Genomic DNA, 12,445 nt, shown 5'->3' with positions numbered 1-12,445 from the left:
CAGACCTCCCCTTGACCCCCTTGTAGTTCCCCTGGAAACAGCCGCCTAGCCGGCAGGTCGGGATGCTGGGCCCGGCCGTTCCCAGCGGGATGGGGGGCATCGCAGCCCCCCCGGGGGCAGAAGGGGCGCAGGGCCACGGGGCACGGCCACGCTGGCAGCTGCTGGCGGCGAGGCGAGACTGAAGTGCTATTGTCCCAGGGGCGGATGGGCTGCAGCGGGAGACAGCAGGATTTGTCCCGGTGTGGGATGCAGCCCGTCCCCCTGGGAGGATTTAGGCTCAGGGCTGGGGACCCCCAAGTCGGGGACAGCGATGGGGCTGGCGGGATGTGGCAGTCTCAATCTGGGACCGCCAGGATGCACCAACCACATCCTCCCCCAGACCTGACCCCCACCTTGCGCCAAGCCGTGCAAAAACCCCTGGGAGGGTTTTTCCTCCCCATGGGCACCCCCACAGCAGAGACTCCCACCGAATCCTGGCCTTGTCACCCCCAAAACTGTCAATTTTCCACTTTTTTTTCCTGCAAATGAGCTGGGGACTATTCCTGCCCTTCCAGCAGACTCGGGCAGCGGCACAGAAAGGCCCTGTCCCCCCCGGCAAAGCAGCTCCCACCAGCCCCATGGGACCCCCAGGGCTCCCCAGACCCCCAACCTCCGCCAGCCCAGGGTGAGCCCCCCCATCTCAGTGCCATGCCACGGCTTCGCCCTCCCATGCCGCCGTGCCAGCGCGGAGCCGGCTCCTTCCAGCGCTTCCTGTAACGCACCAGCTCAGATGAAAACGCTTTCAGAGCCCCTGGGCAGAGGGGAGCGGGGCTGGGCGCAGCCGGCCATAAATCCAACGTCAACGGCAGCGCGGAGCCATCGATCTCCCGGCCACGTGCGGGTGGGCTCAGCTGCCCACCGATGGAGCACCCACGGCCGGTGCTGTGTCTTAGGTGGGTGCAGCGGGTTGGTGTTGGGGGAGCTGGGAATGAGCAAGGGAAGTGATGACCGTGCCAGAATGGGGAGGTGGGGGGGAATGTCAGATAGAGCCCAGGGTGGGCTGGGTGCTATTCTGGTGTCTGCGGGACCCCCCGTCCCCCCTCAAAGCTGGGGGGTGAGAAGGTGCTGCTTAGAGGATGCTCTTGTGGCTCGGGGTGCAAGCAGCCGTGTGGGTCCCCGGGCGGGCACAGCCAGGCTGTGGGGAGGGGAAAGCACATCCTGGAGCGGCTCCCCATCATGTGATGGGGAATTAATGAGCAGTTCGTGAGTTAATAAGGAGGAAAGTCCAGCCCTGTTAGCCCTCCTGGCTGCTCGGGGGGGGCTATAATGTGGGTGGGGATGATGCAGCAGCACGCGAACTTTGTTTGGGGGTTTGTGCAGGTCCTAGCACCCCAAAAATCTTTATTTAATTTAAGTCTTAATTTTCTGCAGCACTGCAAATCCTCATCAGCAGGGGAAAGGAGCGGGGGCCAACAGCGCGGCTCCTTGGTGTGCTGGGGCTCCGGCTTCAGGTCAGTGCTGGTGCGGGACGGGGTGCAGGGGGGCTCACCCCACCAGGCTGGGCTTTACCTGCCCCCCGCCCTCCTGAGCCCCGCTCGCTCCCCCCCCCCAACACACTTAACCAGCCAATTTGCTGGGAAGGAAATAAAAAGGTATGCAATTAAAAAGCTGGTAGCCACAACCAGAGAGGGTCAGCGGTTCACGTGCTAATGCAAGCAGATTTTGTTATGATTCATTAAGTCATTAACTCCCTTTTAATTGGAGCTCCTTTATGGAGATGCCATTTTACCTTTGCAGAGAAAATGGGAGTTGGGAGCAAAGGGAGGATGGGAGAGACCCCCCTCGCAGCACGTGAGGTACCCCCGCACGCCGGGGGGGAGCCTCCAGGCCCCTCCAGGGTCGTGTTTTGGGGCTGGAGACCGGAGCAGCCCATTTACTTTGCAAATCTGGTGGAAGCCAGAGGAAGGGGATGGGGAGCAGCTGGAGGGTGTGGGGAAGATAAGGGGGCTGTGGGTTTTGGGGGGTCTTCCCTGGCCCAGCCCCAGCCTCCTCGGAGCTGCTGGCCGGCAATTACCAGCCATTACAGCTTTCCCGGGAGCGGCGTGGGGCTTAATGCAGCCAGTTTCAGCTGGCTGCTTGCTTCCACCAAGGAGGAAACTTTGTTAAGCAGCGATAACCATCGAGGAGAGCCAAGAAACCCTGGTCCCGGCGCCCGCGGCACTGCTGGACCCCGGGCGGCAGAGAGACGGGATGCTCCGGTTCCGGCTCACCGGGCGTCGGGGAGCCCAGCACGGGTGGCTGCAGCTCGCTGCTGCACGGAGCTCAACCCCAGGTTATTCCCTGATGGGATTAGGGATAATCCTGGTTTTCTCTAAACGCTCCAGGACTTTCCATCCTCAAACCCATGGCCGAGCCCCACATCTGCCCGGGGGTCCCAGCCCAGCCCCGCCACCCGCCTGGGGGGGGGTTTGCTTCTCCAGGGTGAGTCAGGTGAAGTTGCCCGAATGAAAGACAGGCTCAATTTTAAAGCAGATTAATTAAACTGCATTACAGGCCTGTGTGGACAGAGTTCAGAACAAAAACAGCCTTAATTCGATTTCTCTGACTTGCAAATCGTGGCAGGGAAGTCAGCTGAAATCACATTAAGGCCGTTTCCACTCTGAACCCTGTCCTCGCAGGGGTTTAACGTAGTTTAACTAATTTAATTTAAACGCTTATTGAGACTAACTGGGTTACGTGCCGGGCGCAGGGCTGGAGCCGCCGGGGCTCTGGCTGGGACCTCCGGGCGGGTGGGAACGGGACAGCAGCATCAGCCCTGCCCTGCTGTGTGCGAACCAAACCCATGGTTTGGGTTGGAAAAACCTCATTTCTGCCAAAAGCCACTCTCTACTCAGGTGGCTCTGCCACTGCATCCCTGCAGATCGATGCCTGCCTTCACCACCCCACATCCCCGGGGTCACCGGCCGCTGAGCGCTCGGATTCTCCGCAGTTTTTGCAAACTTCATGCCATAAATTTTTCAGGGGCAGCGCCAGTCAGGGACGCCCGGTTGCGGAGGGCTGGAGAAGAGGAGGCTTTTTGTTCCCATGCTGCGGTGGCCGGAGCTGAGCCAGGCTGCCCAGCCGCACCGCCCGAGGACAATGAGCCGCTTCTTGAAGCCGCCGTTTCTTTGCCCTGTGGAGGAATGTCCCCCCGAAACGTGGTGGATGGCGGCAGCCTTGTTAAAAGACTCAAGTGGGGGGCACAGCTCGTTGCCATCGCCTGAGCGATGGTGGATGGCGGCAGCCTTGTTAAAAGACTCAAGCGGGGTCTCAGCCCAGTGCTGTTTCGGAGTGCACCTCTGCAGCCGCCTTCCCCTCGTTCCCTGGGGCACAGGATGCTCCTGGCTGCTTCAGGGCTGCTCAGCCCCTCGCCTCCAACCCAAACTTGGCAAGTCACAGGCCACCGAGGGTTTGTGCCATGTCCCCCAGCCGACAAAGCCGGGGACGGTCTCAGCGAGTGGTGGGGAGACACGTTGAGTCCCCCCACACACACCACCAAGCAGCATGTCAGCCCGTACCGCCGGCGTCAGCCCTGGCTGAATCACCCGCCAGATATTCCCCGCACAAAAGACCCATTTTCCTCCGTTTTTGCCGTGCGGGTGTCACCGGCTCCGACCCGGCGGCTCCCGGGGCTCCCACCCTAAAACCCGGGCCCTGGACCAAAAATCCCCATTGCCACAAGCCTTTTTCCCTTTTTTGCACAAATAGGAAACACTCATTTTACATGGCGAGGAAAAGGGAAGGGGACTGCACAAACCCAGCAGCAAACGCGCCCATGACGGCTGCTATGAAATGCAAAGTGCAAGGGGGTGCAAAGCCCTGGCCCCCGGCTCCATAAATCCCGAGTTTAATGATTGAATTGTGCCCTGCATGAATCTCGCATCCAAAGGGAATAAATCTCTTGGTGTTTATAGCCGCGGCTTTGTCACCAATTAGGATGTTGTTATTGGATTAGATGCAAGTAGATAGAAGCCCCCCGGGACAAAGTCATCCTTGGGGGAAAGCCCAGCGGCTGGTGGAGGATGCACCGGGACAGCATTGGGCCATGGAGGCTGATCCGGCCGGCTGGGCTGGAGGCAGAGGCGGATGCTCCTGGGGTTTATCCCTGGAGGAATGCACGTGGCCCAGGGCGGGCACAGGAGCACCCAAAATTCAGCTTTATGCTTCCCATTTGCTGCAGTTGGGGGTTGTCAAGATCTGGCCCCCCAAATCAGTTTGCGGTGCTTAGGGCTTTTGGGAACAGTCACCGCAGAGGCCAGGAACTCCTTGGGTTATCTTCTAGGGCTTGGCTGTGGCTCCCTGGGGCACCCCCACTTCAGCTGGACTTCAGGGGGGTCCCCAGCAGGTCCAGCCACTGCTGAACACCTTCACCTCATCCTGGTCCTCTTTGGCGTCCGCTTCCCAGCGCTGCCGAGGCACAAAAGAGCTTTTGTGGCCTCGGAAGGAGCGTTGCCAGACACAGGATGGGGCTTCCACAGCACATCTGTCCGCACAGCTGTGCCGGGGACCTGGGGGACCCGGGGATGCCACAGGGACCCGGGAGGGGGTGACCTTCCCAGGCAGGAGCTGCTCCAGCGTGGCCGCCCCAGGCTGCGCACATGGGGTTGGAGACACGCGCAGGCGGGAGCTGGGGATCGGGGACGTCGGCTGGGACCTGCCCTCACTTTTAGGGCTCCTACGTGTTGCCCCAAAGGGCAGCGCAGGCAGCCGGGAGGCTGCGGCACAAGAGCCTCCACCACCGGGTGTCTGAGCCGCTCCGTGCCTCAGTTTCCCCACACGGAGCAGGGCAGCGGGGAAGGCACTGTGGGACATGGTTTAGTGAGCATGGTGGTGTTAGATGTTGTTTGGACTTGATGATCTTAGAGGTCTTTTCCAACCGTAGTGATTCTGTGATTCTGGGAAGGGCACCCTCTGATTTCGCGGAGGGGACGTGATGCTCCCCGGTTGCTCCTGGGATCTGCTGGAGGGGGTCCAGCACCATGTTCTCCCCGAGACGCAGTCGGGGAGGAGGTGGCCGGGGGTGGGGTAGTGAAGTCCCCTGTGCCCGGCGGTGTCACAGCAGGGGGAACCCAGCAGGGAGAGTGCACGGGGGGACAGGACGGGGCTGCCTCGGGGGAAGGCGGCTCCTCTGGGGTCTCCCTGGGCAGTGGGTTTATTTTTTCTTTTCCTCCTCTCCCTTTTCTCCCTTTTCATTAGGACTCCTGGCACTGACGGGAGAGCGCTGCTTCCCTCTAGCGGCACCGGCCCGCGTGTGGGGGGCTGCTGGGCCGAAGGGGAGGCTCACGGCGAGCGAACAAGGGGCCTTTGTCCGCTCCCAGCACCGGAGCCCCGCAGCGGGAGGGGGGCGGCCCGGGGGGGGCTGTCTGGTTTCTCACGCCAAAGGGGACAAAGCGCATCCCGGGTGTCTGCCCGGTCCGGGGGCGGTGTGGCAGGCAGGCGGGGGAGGTGGCCGACGTCTGGGGCCCCTCCTTGGCACTGCCACCGCTTCTCCAAAAAACATTTATCCGCCGCGGTGCCCACGCCCCCCCCCCCCCCGGCCCCGCTGCTCCGGCAGTACCGGGAAAGGCCAGTTCCAGGCCCGTTTTCTCCCGTGACGGGAGAGGAGTGGGCACACGCTGTCCCACCCTCCCTGGGTGTTCAGGCAGCACCTCTGGCCCCCACAAGCCTCCGCACCGGCCCCGGCCCGGGGCGCCCCGGTGCAGCCCCCACGTGGCTTCTTTCCGCCGGGACTACAGCTCCCAAGAGGCCCTGCGGGCAGCGGAAGCCGCAGCCAATGGAACGCGGTCTTGCTCAGCGAGCGGGCCGCCGCGGGGCTCGCCGGGAGTTGTAAGCCGCTCAGCAGAGGGAAGGGACAAGTAGAACTACACGTCCCAGAATGCCGCGGAGAGGCGCGAGGCCAATGAGGAGCGGGCGTCTTGGCGCGGCGCGCAGGCGCGCTGGGGTGGGTGGCCGCGGATTCATGTGGAGGTCAGGGGCGCTGCGGGAGGGGAGCGGGGCGGGAGGGCGCGGTAGGTCCCGGGGCCGGGCCCGAGCCCGAGCCCGAGCCCGAGCCCGAGCCCGAGCCGAGGCCTGCGGGCGGGAGCGGGAGCGGGAGCGGGGCCTTGGCTCACGGGGCGCCTGTCCTGGGGGCGAGAGGCCTAGGAGGGAGCGGGGAGAGGGAGGCCTGGCGGGGGGATCCGGGCTGCGGGAGGCGGCTGGGCCGGGTGTGGAGGGCCTGGAGAAGGGGAGCCGGGGTAGTGCAGAGGGACTGAGGGGAGCTGTGATCCAGGGGTGGGTCGGGGGAGGCGGCCTGGGCCTGCGGGTGGGTGCTGGGGTGGGGGTGCCGACACAGGCGGGCTGCTGCGGGGCCTCGTGCTCTGAGCCCGGGGAGGAGACGAGTGAGGTGGAGGAGGCCGGCGGGGCTGAGGTGGCTGTTGAGGGGAGAGAAAGAGTTGCTGGGGGGAATGCTGCTACTGCAGGTTGGGTTTTTTGGAGGGGGGTTAATCCTTGGCTCCTCAGGTGCCTGCACGCAGGCGCCCCTGGCCTTCTTGCTTGATAGGGTTTTAACAAACTCGTGTTTCTCTGCAGGAAGGACTTTTTAAAGGGGCTGGAACTGGACGTGTGAAATGGCTGCGAAGGTGTTTGAAAGCCTTGGGAAGCTTGGCCTGGGGTTGGCTGTTGCCGGTGGAGTTGTCAATTCTGCTCTTTACAATGGTGAGTGGGAGAAGCTGAGTGCTTCCAGTTCACTTTATATATATATTTTTTTTTTTTTTTTTTTTTTCCCCTGTCATTATCTTGGCTGCTCTGTGCTTTTATTGCTAATGGCTTCGGGGGAAAATAGACATGAAGCCTCGCTGGGCTGTTTTATACCTTGTGCATTGCACAAGCAAGAGGGTTTGCGGGGTCCGTTCTCTAGAAAGCTGTCAAATAGCTGCTGCCCTTGTGAGCAGACAGGGGGCTGGAAGTCGGGCTGCATCTTCTCTTTGCCTTGTTGCTCCAAATGATCTAATTAATTTCACCGGTCTCTTGTAGCAAAAGGCTTTAACTATCCCCACTAGACCGTTTCCATGGAGAAGGTTTTGGTGGTGTGCAGGTGCATCGGATGGCAATAGTGAAATCACGCTTGACGTACCGTTTTCTTCTCTAGTTGATGCGGGCCACAGAGCTGTCATCTTTGACCGATTCCGTGGGGTCCAGGACACAGTGGTAGGAGAAGGTACCCACTTCCTTATCCCCTGGGTACAGAAACCCATCATTTTCGACTGCCGCTCTCGCCCCCGTAACATTCCTGTGATCACTGGCAGCAAAGGTGAGTGTTTGGAGCCAGCGATTGTAAGAGAACCAGATGCTCTGATGATTTTATTTTTGTTTTCCTTTTGGATTTGGAGTATCCCAAGTCCAGTTTGGCACAGAGTCAGGAATGGTTTGATTTGTCTTTTTAGTTATAGAACAGATTAAGGGACCCTTCCTTCAGTCCTGTAAGTTGTCCCTTTAAAGAGAAAGTCTCTGCCTTTGCAGTAGGGCAAGTAATTCCCTGCATCGCAAACAAACTGAAGCTTAAATCTTATCTGTAAGGGGGATTTGGATTCCAAGGTGGAAGGGGTAGTAAAAATAACACATCTTTGCTGGCAAAAAGAAGTCTGAATTTTTATTCTTTCCCATTTAGTTGCCCTGGAGAGGACAGCTTCAGGATATCTCCTGTCCCTGTGGTTTGCCACTAAACTCATGACTGTCTTCCTACAGACCTACAGAACGTAAACATCACATTGCGTATCCTGTTTAGACCAGTGACTGCCCAGTTACCACGAATCTTCACCAGTATTGGAGAGGACTATGATGAGCGTGTCCTGCCCTCAATCACAACCGAAATCCTCAAGTCTGTTGTGGTAAGGGCAGCGTGAGAGCTGCTGAGCTCCACCAGTCATCTTTCTTTCCTCTCTTTAGCAGTGAGAGACCCGCGGGAGTGGGGAATATGTTGTGCTCCCGACTATAAGGCTTCTCTTTCCATCCCTCAGGCTCTCATGGGCCATCCAGAAAAGCTAACTGTAGCTACGCTAATTGTTTGTTTCTCAGTCGTTCTGACTGCTTGGCCTAACTTGATTCACGTTGGATGATCTCAGGAGGGAAAGAGGTTTCTTCATTACCTGCTCTCAGCTGTTAGCTCTGCTGTGAGTCGCAGTCAGAAGACTGGGATTTTCACTTCTCATGTATTCTTAGATTTCAGCTTATCGAAGATCTCTGTTGTTGGAAGCATCCCCAGGGGACTGCCAAATAATCACTAACCAGCTTTAGTCCAGCTTTTACGTTAAGTGCTCAACTGGACAACCTCCCCTCCAGCTTACACTTAAATTCCTAGTCATTCAGTTTTTCTCTCGCTTCAAATGCCTGGGCAGCTTGGTGTTTGCTAGCTTCGGGAGAAGAATTGGATTAACTCTGGGGCTCATGGTTCAAAGACAGGCAGAGCATGGAGAATCTGTCACTTTGGGGAGCTTTCTTCTCACTGTTGTCTGTCTCAATTTCAGGCTCGCTTTGACGCTGGCGAATTGATCACTCAGAGAGAGCTGGTCTCAAGGCAAGTGAGCGAAGACCTCACAGAGAGAGCAGCAACTTTTGGGCTCATTCTGGATGATGTGTCCTTGGTAAGAGTGCTCCCTTTTTCATTTTTTCTCTTTGGTATGTGCCAAAATAAGAGCAGTGGGGAAGAGACTCAGTGAGAGAAGGCCAGAGAAGGGTGGGTTGGAAGTTTGGACATGTAGACTATGTTTGTCTGTCTGCAGTTGCATGGGATGTAGTGACTACAGCTCAAGTCAGTACCTCTGGTTTTGTCGCTGGCCTTCGGTGACCTTGAGCAAGCCCTTGAAGGCTCCGCTGTGCTGGCTTATCGACAGACTTCACTGTTGCAGGGCTTTGGTAGTTAAAATGAAGAGCAAGTGCTTCTGTGGGTGATGGGTCAGGCTGCACGTTGCTTTAGAGAAGCCGACTGTTCCACAAGCACCCTGAGCCACAGGGAGAAAGTGCTAGGCGTGAGGAGGTAGTGAAAATACCCACTTTTGATAGCATCCTTTTTTCTACAAAGTATTAAGTTTTCTCCTGGCTGTGTCGTCTTCTAAGACTATTCAAGGAGGGACCTCTCCCTTCTTCCCCCTCCTATCTCCCTGTAAGCTTTGTAAGTTAAATCTGTTGTAATCTGGTTTGTATGTGCACCTCTCCCTCTCTCTCTTCTGGGACTTCTCTTGAAAGCTTGCTTAGAGGAAAGGGAAACGAGCTCTTTCATTTGGCTTTGAACATACAGAAAGTCTTTGCAGGAAGGGGGCTTTGTTTCTGCAAAATGTGAGGTTTTGACTCTCTTTCTGGTCCTTTCTGCTGAGCACACTACTGAAGGAAATTCACCTTTCCCCTGTCCCATCCCAGGAGCCTGCAGCTATCCGAACAGCCCAGGCTGAGCACACCAGTGCATAATGGAGCATGAAAGGTGTAGGATGGCTTGGCAGACAACGGGCTTCCCTGCCTTGGGAGGGGAGCGCTGGGCAAGCAGGCTGCCTCTGCCAGGTGCTTGAGCAAGCGGTGGTGTGTCTCTGAAGGTACTGGTGTTACTGGTCTGCTGGACTGGAGCTGCGCTTGTGGTGTCTCCCTTGAGACTTCAAAACTGGATGGGGAGGCCTGTTTGTCCCAGCTTCTGTTCTTAGAGATACTGGCTTCTCATCTCCATTCCAGTTTCACTGATACAGGCAGGCCGTCTCCCACCTGGGAGCTGCGTGGGTTGCAGCAGTGGTGCTGTAAACTGTCAGCATTGTGGACTTTGCTTGATTTCTGCCCTGCAGACCCATCTGACCTTTGGCAAGGAGTTCACGGAGGCGGTGGAAATGAAGCAAGTGGCCCAGCAAGAAGCAGAGAGAGCCAGATTCATTGTGGAAAAGGTACCTTATCCTTCTGAGAAACTTGGAAATGGTTGTTGGTATCTCCTTCCCACTCTAGCTTGCAGTGAGCATCTCGCTCACCTGTCCAGAAGACCAGGCGGGTTGAATGATGAAGTCACTTAGGGTCATAATGCTGACATGGTTCTCAGCTCTGGCATATGATTGCTGGAAAGATAAAGCCTAAGGTCAGTTTTGTGGGTCTTTTTTTCTTTTAATACCTTGTCAGTCTTACTGGAGTGCTGAACAGAAATGTCTGCTTGGAGGAGGAGGAGGGAGGAAACGACACTCAGGAGGAAGTGTCACTTAGAAATGGGGTTTGAGGTTGAGATTTGCAACCCAAGTGATCCTGCTGTTTGTGAATTTTGAGAGAGTGGCTGAAGCTTTCCGTGGTGTTTGATATCATGGGCACGGGGGCCTGTGTCCTGGGAGTGTTACTGCATGCAAGACCACGTAATCTCAGATCAACCCAGGATCTCAGTGAGCATCCACAGAAACAATTTCATGTTAAAGTACTCCGGTATAGCTGAGAACACATGCCTGTTGAGATTGCAAGAACCTGCAACTGCACCCAAAGTTAATCCAGCGGATGCAGTAAGATGCATGTAATCAGCCAGGATGATTAAACAGTAGAAGTATTTATCTGACCTGGTTTTAACTCCACTGAAGTTCTCAAATCTTTCATAGACTATTTTCCACCAGGATTGCCCTTAGGTGGGTTAATGTTTCATGAGATTAAGATTGATAAGGCAATTTCAAGATGATTTTTCAACCTTTTTTCCACAGTAGGCAGAAAAACAGTCTTAACAGAATACAGCTTTAAAATAAAATCACCTTCTGCCTTAGCTCTTCTACTGGGGAAAAGAACAGTAGGGTGGTGAAATGGGAATTTATATTTTAAACATGACAATAGCATCTTCCTTCTCTTTAGCCCTTGTTTTCTCTGTTGGTTATTCTCCTTCTCATCTGTTTACTTTCAGGCTGAACAGCAGAAGAAAGCAGCTGTCATCTCTGCTGAGGGAGACTCAAAAGCAGCTGAGCTGATCGCCAACTCGCTGGCCACTGCAGGCGATGGCTTGATTGAGCTGCGCAAGCTGGAGGCGGCTGAAGACATCGCTTACCAGCTCTCACGGTCCCGCAACATCACCTATCTGCCCTCTGGACAGTCTGTGCTCCTCCAGCTGCCGCAGTGAACCAGCCTCTGCAGCCATAGCTAGCCTGATCACCTCTACCTACCAGATAAGCCCTTTCCAAAAGAATCTTTGCAATTTCCTCATTGGTGAAAGGAGAGGAAATTAAAATTCAATCCATTTTGAATTATTAATCAAATAAAACTGAACACTCTTGACAACAGATCTGCATTCCTCCCATGTACGGTCAGAGCAGTGGCTCCACTGACCATTAAGCTAGGTTTGAGAATTGCCCCTTTCCAGGCAGTTTGAGCAACAGGAGCAGAGTTTTCATCTGTTCACTCCTGGGACAAACGGGTAGCCCAGGTGACTCCCTGACCACAAGAGTGCTGTATCAATCCGGTTTCACAGCGATGCTTCAGTGCCTTTAGGCTGGCTGAGCCAGGGTCGTTACAAGACTTGCAGGTCCTGGACTATGGAACAGGCGAGCCCTGAGCATCCTCTTCAGTCAAGCCAGTCTTTTTTCAGGTGTCAGCTGAGAGAAAGAGGACATCTCAGCTGTTATGAGAGTGGCTCTGCTGTGCCTGTGTGAACCATAGCACTGATAGCTGGAGGCACAGATCGAGTGGATTGTGGCTGGGGGGTGAGAACAGCAGAGATTCACTTTATGTACAAGACGGATTTCAGGCATGGAGGAGAAGATACTTCCTCTGCAGGAAGTACTTCTCATGTACATGCCGGCAATGGGACATCTCCACTTCTCCCCCCACCGCCGCACACTGATCTGTTTGCTGCTGCATTGGTTCTTTCGCCAAGGTCAGTAAAAATGACAGATGGCACCTGGGACAAAGAGGGGATGACTCGGTGCTCCGTGGCTCAGGCAGTCAGAGGTGGGCAGAATTCTCTGTTACATTAATGCTATTTTTATTTAGGAAAACTGAATTGTGTGGAGGATGTGATGGGTGAGATTGTATAACCAGCCTTCAATAAATGTCACGGTCCCAAGTGTAGTAGTGTGGGGTGCTTTTATTTTTTTCTATCTCAGAAAAATGAAGGTTGGGTCAGTGGAGCGAGACACCTCATGCTTGTGCTAGATTATTTGGATAAAAGTCACTTAGCACAGGCAAATAGGTTTTGCTCCTGACAACTTAAAAGCCTGAAATATGATTCTTAGGCTGAATTCCTGCAACAAGGTAAGGCTGAGAGCATCTTGAGGTTACCATGAGAGCTTTTAATTGCTTTCCGTGCACAGTGCAAGCTGTCATTTACTGCATGTACGTACATTTTCCAGGGTGCTCTTTTGATGCAACACCATGCTGTTGGAAAGAAAATGGGTGTATTGTACTAGGTACAGCCTACAGTGAACTTCAAACCTGTCAGCAGCTGTCAGAAGGCATGGTACTA

At 55.6% G+C, this 12,445-nt stretch overlaps 1 protein-coding gene across 1 annotated transcript; it reads left to right on the top strand.

The window, feature by feature from the left end:
- The first annotated feature begins 5,952 nt into the window (after positions 1–5,952).
- On the top strand, positions 5,953–12,051 carry PHB1 (prohibitin 1). Its single transcript, XM_059830427.1, has 7 exons — positions 5,953–5,985; positions 6,586–6,711; positions 7,145–7,306; positions 7,741–7,883; positions 8,520–8,636; positions 9,819–9,914; positions 10,892–12,051. The coding sequence occupies exons 2-7, from the start codon at positions 6,624–6,626 to the stop codon at positions 11,102–11,104; spliced, it is 819 nt and encodes a 272-aa protein (XP_059686410.1). The 5' UTR covers positions 5,953–5,985; positions 6,586–6,623; the 3' UTR covers positions 11,105–12,051.
- Positions 12,052–12,445: the final 394 nt, after the last annotated feature.

The sequence above is a fragment of the Gavia stellata genome, chromosome 28, assembly GCF_030936135.1.
Source record: "Gavia stellata isolate bGavSte3 chromosome 28, bGavSte3.hap2, whole genome shotgun sequence".
Classification (NCBI taxonomy): domain Eukaryota; kingdom Metazoa; phylum Chordata; class Aves; order Gaviiformes; family Gaviidae; genus Gavia; species Gavia stellata.
Note: the sequence above shows the minus strand (reverse complement) of the source record. Positions and strands in the feature narration are given on the sequence as shown.

What these genes read in the sequence shown, in the direction of transcription:
- PHB1 (XM_059830427.1), top strand. Translation starts at nt 6,624, where the DNA reads ATGGCTGCGAAGGTGTTTGAAAGCCTTGGGAAGCTTGGCCTGGGGTTG. An exon ending in TTCTGGATGATGTGTCCTTG is followed by an intron (nt 8,637 to 9,818) that starts GTAAGAGTGCTC and finishes TCTGCCCTGCAG; the next exon opens with ACCCATCTGACCTTTGGCAA. An exon ending in CCAGATTCATTGTGGAAAAG is followed by an intron (nt 9,915 to 10,891) that starts GTACCTTATCCT and finishes GTTTACTTTCAG; the next exon opens with GCTGAACAGCAGAAGAAAGC.